A 6,822-nucleotide genomic window follows, 5' to 3' on the forward strand; every position below is an offset into this window, starting at 1 on the left:
TAACCCCAAGGGCTCACATTTGGTGAGCATGGGCTTGGCACATCCAGGGTCCTCAGCTGGATATCATCATTCTTCTCTTTCTTGGTGATTCCCTTCTACTCTCTCTCGCGCGCGCTCACAATAATTCAGAATTCGTTTTTTTTTTTTTTTTGTTTTTTTTTGGCTGGTGCAGCATAAGCCGCAGACTTCCTTGTGCACCATAAAGCTAATAATAATAATAATAATATGACATTATCATACACTAATCCCTATACCACATACTGTTCGCCACCTGGAGTGGCAGTATGGTTGTTTCAATGCAATTAACATTTGCCTACGAGGAACTTCCCGCGAAACAAAACGTTGCTGTATGAAACCGCACAGCTTAACTCAATTTCGAGAGAAACAGTTCCGAATTATAAAATAAAAATAATTTTTAATTATTTTACGACTATTTGCTTTTCACGTTTTCGTGCTTTAGATGGCGCTGTGTAAGCTGGTTGCTTTGATGTTTATGTGTGTTATATATGTTTTTGAATCAATTCTAGGGTAGGGCATGGCGTAAGTTCTGATTTGTTGTTCTTAGACTTTGCAGTAACATGATTTTACTTCTAGAAAACAACACAAATAAACAGTAAGTAAATATTTACCGATTATAACTTCGAGATGTAGGTACGAACAAATGTAGTGTTGTTAAGCGTCAGCTGCTAAGAGTCAAATTTTTCAATTTTGTGGTTATGAATCCGAAACATAGTATGTCAGATAAGTAAAATCACAATATTATAAATATCTTAAATGAAAATTTTTCCTACTGCGGTGGTTATATGTTATGCTCATATCACTTGCTATTAATAATCGTGTTGAATTAGCTTCGAAATATTAAAATAGTCCTACTTATTTGGCATGTTGTGTTTTGAAGCTAGCAAAGCCAACCATCGCTTAGTAAATACGATGACCTTATGTCTTGCCCCAGAATGAACTTCGCTTTTTCTTGACGTGATGTAACTCTTATTTCCACGCAGGCAACATTGATCAAAATTAGTTTGCTATTCGGTTAAAAGATAATACACTGCAACGACATGGCCAGACTACAACGTCATTGGAGTTGTTTTATTTCAGTTAATATACTAGCACAACGGTTACTGATGGGTTTTGCATATTTTGTAGCAGCCTACTGGCTGTCTATCAACTAGCAATTTGTGGTAACAAAACCAGTGAAAAACGTTAATCGATGTGAGCTGTCATTATGTATATTTAGTTTCATATTCGAAAGAATAATAAATTGACTTTTTTTCTCTTTTTTTTTTTTTTTTTCTCTAAAATATGCTAAACATGAAGGCCACTCTGTCTGATGATGAGCACAGCCTAGTGATTGTAAACTCCACCACATGCTAGAACAGGGGAGATAACCATTGTATTTGTCATAATATATTACAGGCCCAATAATACTTGCGGAACAAATAGGGAAGAAGAAAATGTTAATGAAGCCTGAAACAGTGTTACAGAAATGCTGCCACAACCCTTAAAACTTTTTTTTTTTTTTGTATTGATTAATAAGCTTGCAAGTTTTTACATAAACACTATTCTTTAAATATAAGAAAATTCAGTTAGGCCTGATTTGGGTAAACTTTCAAGATGACAGTGGACCCAGGAAAATAGGCATTTCTTTAAAAAAAAAAAAAAAAAAATGCAGAACAAGGTTATTCACGTCATTTACTAAAATCATCTAATTCTCTCATTTGTAAATTCTGCTCCAATTCATCATATCTTTATACTCTCCTTTATATATTTCCAATCACTAAAATTTAGACATTAGTTGAAATGATAGGAATTCTGTGCAAGGCTCGTGGGGTAGAATTCTTCTCAGCATGGTTTGTGCTTGTTAAGAGGAGAGACTATTTCTTCAGGGATGGGACATGCTTAAATAGAAAGAGTTCAACAATATTTGCTGATGCCGACCGGGCTAGCCTCGTGGGTAAAGTGCCTGCCTGGCAACCCAAAGGTCACGGATTCGAATCCCACCTCGGGCTTGGATAAGAGTAGTGCAAAAACCTTGGGAATTGCATTATGGCCACAGAAGCCGATGCGCCAACAACTAACAAAAAAAAAATGCTGACCTAACCTTTTCCACACCTTTTCTCTTCCCAACTACCCCCCCTCCAGGTTCTTGAATAGCATTTCTCAAACTTTAACTCATGACCCCACTTAGACATTACTTCAAATGTTTACAGCCCATTCAGGCATTTCTTAATGGATAGCCTGAACAGATCATGGATTTGGTCAATCATTTATTTTTAGGGTATAATCAAACAATGTTATAAGCCCAGCTGGAAACAGAGTGATTTGAAGAGTGTCTGTTGTTAAAAATATATTGGAGTATTATGAGACAAAATATTTAATCCTGCAATTTTTTATTTATAAGCATTAAGCTCAGCCAGACACATTAGATCAGTGTGGTCTGCTTATTACCTATGGGAAAACTTGATGCTGATTCCCCCACTAAAAATAAACTGCCAACCATGCATGATTCAGCATTTGTTCAGGCCGCCATTTAAGATGCCGAGCTTTAAAGGTGATTCTCATTATACATGCTGTACCTCATTTGAAATGCTTTTGTGCCAACAGTTTAAGAAGTGCTGTTCTAGAGCAGTGTTTCTGGACCATGGGTTTGCATGACCTCATTTTTACAGCATATGATAACCAGGCCCAGTGGTAGGGGTGCACAAGTGAGGCACTTGCCACAGGTGCCACCTAAAATAAGCACTGCTAGATGCACTACTGCATATATATATGCATGTTAAGATACGATATGAATTAGGCACAATTACAAGGTTTTGCCTTGGTGAGGCGCCTCCGTAGCCAGGTGGAAAGTAGTAGCAGTGTGTAGCATACGCTTCTTGATTAGACCGGGGTTCAAGCCCGTCACCACCAAATACAGAGGATGCAGAAAGGTCAGGGAATGACCACCGCATATTCCTGGAGCAATATGGCCTTAGTTGCTAATGCTCCTAAAAAAAAAAAAAACCAAGCCTCGGGTGCCACAAATGCTAGCCCCAGCGGTGCCTCCATAGCCAGGTGGGCAGGAGCAGCAATGCATAGCACACGCTTCTTGATTAGACTGGGGTTCGAACCCGTGCCCGCCAAATACGGAGGATGTGGAAAGGTCAGAGAATGACCACCGCATATCCCTGGAGCAATATGGCCTTAGTTGCTAATGCTTCTAAAAACCAAACAAAACAAAAAAGCTAGCCCCAGCCCTGATGATAACTAACACTCGTTACTTTGCACATGTGCTATGCTTTTTGAACACAAATAAGTACACAACACATTGTAATGTATACCATGTGCTACATTTCAGGCACATTTGATTTTTATTTCTCAACTTAATTTTTTTCTTTTTCTGTGATTAATAAAGTGAAAAGTAAAGTACTGATTGATTAACTAATAATATATAAAAGTAATTTTCACTTCACTGTGCATACTAGGCCCAGGCGCATACCATTGTACTAGTTACTCAATTTTTGAAATACTTTGTAATTCTGATACATGAAATTCAACATGCATTTCATTCTCTATGATTTAATAAATTAAACAAATCTTGGCTCTCTCTCCTGATAGTCAGTTTCCCAGCCATTATTTGCCTAAAACAAAAGTTTAGTGCAGAATCAGAACCATACCTAGCTAATTTAATGTCTAGGGCAAACAGATCATACCATTCCCTCTACAACTTAAAATTTTTAATTTATGATAAAAATAAGTTTAATATTTGCATATAAGGAATGACAAAAAAGAATGAATTAAATGTACAAAAATTGTACATTTAAAACAGTTGATTAGAATGTTACATAACAGATAAAAAAAAAAAATTTTTTTTTAAAAAGATGATAGTTGCTTCACGTTTAATATTCAATATCAAATTTCTACTTCTCCCTACCCGTTTTACAACTGTGGGGGCATGGGTAACTTTGCGCAGGCTTTTTCAACTGTCATTTTTCTCTGGGTTAACCTGCAAACTGAAATGATAGATGTGCTACTGCATATATGAGGTGTGTCTAAAAAGTAATGAGATGGTGCTATAAAATTTTTTATTAACAACTGAACTACAAATCAACATTATCCCCTTCAAAATAGTTCCATTTGGGAAGCCATACACTGCCGGAGACATTACTCCCACTCCTTGTAGCAGTGCTGGAAGTTTTCAACTGAAAGTGCCTTCAGCTGGTCTGTCACGACCTTTTTGGATTTTGTCCGCAGTTCCAAAATGATGACCTTTGAGGTGGAATTTGAGTTTGGGGTGAGTATGGAGGCTGCAGAACCACTGGAATACCCTTTTTGGTCAAAAGTTCGGTCACGGAAATGGCAGTGTGACTGGGAGCATTGTCGTGATGCAGCATCCAAGAGTCCGCAATCTCCAGCCGGACACGATTAACTGTTTGTCCTTGAGGCACGAATTCCTTATAAACAACACCTTGACTGTCGAAAAAACAAATTAGCATGAATTTGATTTTTGATTTGCTCACCTTGCTTTTTTCGGGTGTGGTAAGTTGCTCTGTGCCACTCTGAACTTTGTCGTTTGGTTTCGGGATCATATTCGAAAATCCACACTTTATCACCTTTTATGACATGTTTGAAAAATTTTTTATCATTTTCAATGCATTCAAGATGGTCCAGGCACACATTCCTTCGGTTTTCCTTTTGTTCGTTGGTGAGGTTTTTTGGAACCATCTCTGCACAAATTTTCTGCATGCCCAATTCCTCAGTCAAAATGTTGTGAATGGTTTGGTGATTCAAATTCAACTCACTACTGATCATTCTTACTGTCAAACGTTGATCAGACCTCACGAGAGCCCTCACTTTGGTCACATTTTCGTCCGTTTTTGATGTGCAAGGTCTTCCAGAACAAGGTTCGTCTTCCACACCTCATGGCCATCCAGAAATGCTTTATGCCATTTAAAAAACCTGTGCCCTCAATAGAGCATGCTCTCCATAAGCTCGTTTTAATTTTTCGTAAGTTTCTGATGCATTTTCGTTAAGTTTTACGCAAAATTTGATCGTGCAATGCTGCTCAAGATTTCGTTTTTACATTTTGTAACGCGTCACTACTACACACAACTCGCTGTCAGGTCAGACGTGTTAACGGTATCAAGTTGAAACTTGCACTGAACATCAAGTAGGAATGTACATCTCGGTTGGTGTTGAAGGCATAGCTACAGTTTTGCCAATTTTCGAGCCATGCATTCAGTCTCATTACTTTTTAGACACACCTCATATATGCATGTTAAGATACAATGTGAATTAGGTGCCATTAGAAGGTTTTCCCTGAGGTGCCACAAACACTAGTGCCATTCCTGCCAACAATCAATCCAAGATAGAATTGCCACAAGCAAACAACATGGAATACAATATTTGATGCTGCAACAAAATTTTATTGTAAATAGACTTGAAATGCATCTACAAAACATAATGGTCTGTGCTGCTTTGCAAAAAACAAAATCCAGCCAAACTTCTTTGACAAAGTATGCTGAGTCTGAGGACAATGCCTCCTAGCCTCTGTAACTAAATATTTTCTGTTTTATTTACATACAAATATCTACTCTTGTACAAATGCCACATTTGTTTATAAGACATACTGAAATAAGTATTTTACTTTAATATATGTTTGATTACCTAAAAGTTGATTGGTTCTGATTTCTTTGTTCTTATTTTTCCTGCAGGTTACTGAAAACATCATTTTAATTTATTGCACCAGATGATGATGGCTAGACATATAAGGAAACATAGGAAGACCAGGATAAGAACTAATAAGAATAAAGTTGACAATAATGCTATCGCAGTAGTGAATGCAGCTAATAATTTATCTAATCCAATGGAAAAACTTGAAGCCTTTAAATATTATGAAAGAAATGGCTTGTCATTATCTATAATTTCCATCAGAGCATGCAACTTAGATGTGAAAATTAGGGATTGGGCTTTTCAACTAACAGAGACAAATATGAAGGAGATGTATGAGCAAAGTGATTGGGGTTGGGATGCAGTCGAAAAAATTGCACAGCTGAATGATAATGCTGCTTGGTATTTAATTGCACAAAATAAAGACAACAGACCTCTTGGATTTGTACATTTTAGATTTGAAATGGATTTGGATTATCCTGTAGTGTACTGTTATGATATTCAGGTGGAGAAAGAAGCACAGGGAAAAGGACTTGGTAAGTTCCTAATGCAGATTCTCAGTGGTATAGCATTTCATTTAAAACTAAAGAAAGTAATGCTGACTGTATTCAAACATAATCCAGCCATGAACTTTTATACAAAAGCCCTTGGTTTTCAAATAGATGAAACATCTCCAAGTGTATCACTGGAAGAAGCATGCTATGAGATTCTTAGTAAAAGGATATCAAAACGAAACTAAAATGGGGACTTCCATAATAGCAATACCATATGTTACTATAGTATGCAAATATTCTCGTCTGTAAAAATATTTTGCTGTTGAAAATAAATTATTTAATGCTGAATATCTGATATGTAGTTTAAATTTATATAAGCTAAGCCCGTTAAGTGTTGTTGGTTTAAAAAAAAAATTCTTACTATCGTAATAGGACAAGGAAAAAACCACAGATGTATAGATTCAACCAGCCATCCTTCCAAACAATAAGAAAATTTGAGTGTTTCATGAAATTAAATATATTAAATATTTTCTGAAATCTGTGAAAATAGTTTTTGAATGTTGCAGATAACACTGTTTTTTGTCCATCGCTTTCACAAATATTTTTATCAAACCTAGTTTGGTGTACATAGTGTTTGGGGTAAGGCACCACCTGTGGTTTCCCACAACTGTGCCTTTAT

At 36.6% G+C, this 6,822-nt stretch overlaps 1 protein-coding gene across 1 annotated transcript; it reads left to right on the forward strand.

The window, feature by feature from the left end:
- The first annotated feature begins 520 nt into the window (after positions 1 to 520).
- Naa40 (N-alpha-acetyltransferase 40) lies at positions 521 to 6,404 on the forward strand. The gene is made up of 2 exons (XM_090384947.1): positions 521 to 613; positions 5,694 to 6,404. The coding sequence occupies exon 2, from the start codon at positions 5,729 to 5,731 to the stop codon at positions 6,386 to 6,388; it is 660 nt and encodes a 219-aa protein (XP_090241073.1). The 5' UTR covers positions 521 to 613; positions 5,694 to 5,728; the 3' UTR covers positions 6,389 to 6,404.
- The last annotated feature ends 418 nt before the right edge of the window (positions 6,405 to 6,822 follow it).

The sequence above is a fragment of the Mastigoproctus giganteus genome, chromosome 11, assembly GCF_048544385.1.
Source record: "Mastigoproctus giganteus isolate SK-2022 chromosome 11, ASM4854438v1, whole genome shotgun sequence".
In the NCBI taxonomy this organism is placed as follows: domain Eukaryota; kingdom Metazoa; phylum Arthropoda; class Arachnida; order Uropygi; family Thelyphonidae; genus Mastigoproctus; species Mastigoproctus giganteus.

Excerpts from the sequence above, each read along its gene's own strand:
- Naa40 (XM_090384947.1), top strand. The coding sequence starts at position 5,729 with ATGATGATGGCTAGACATATAAGGAAACATAGGAAGACCAGGATAAGA.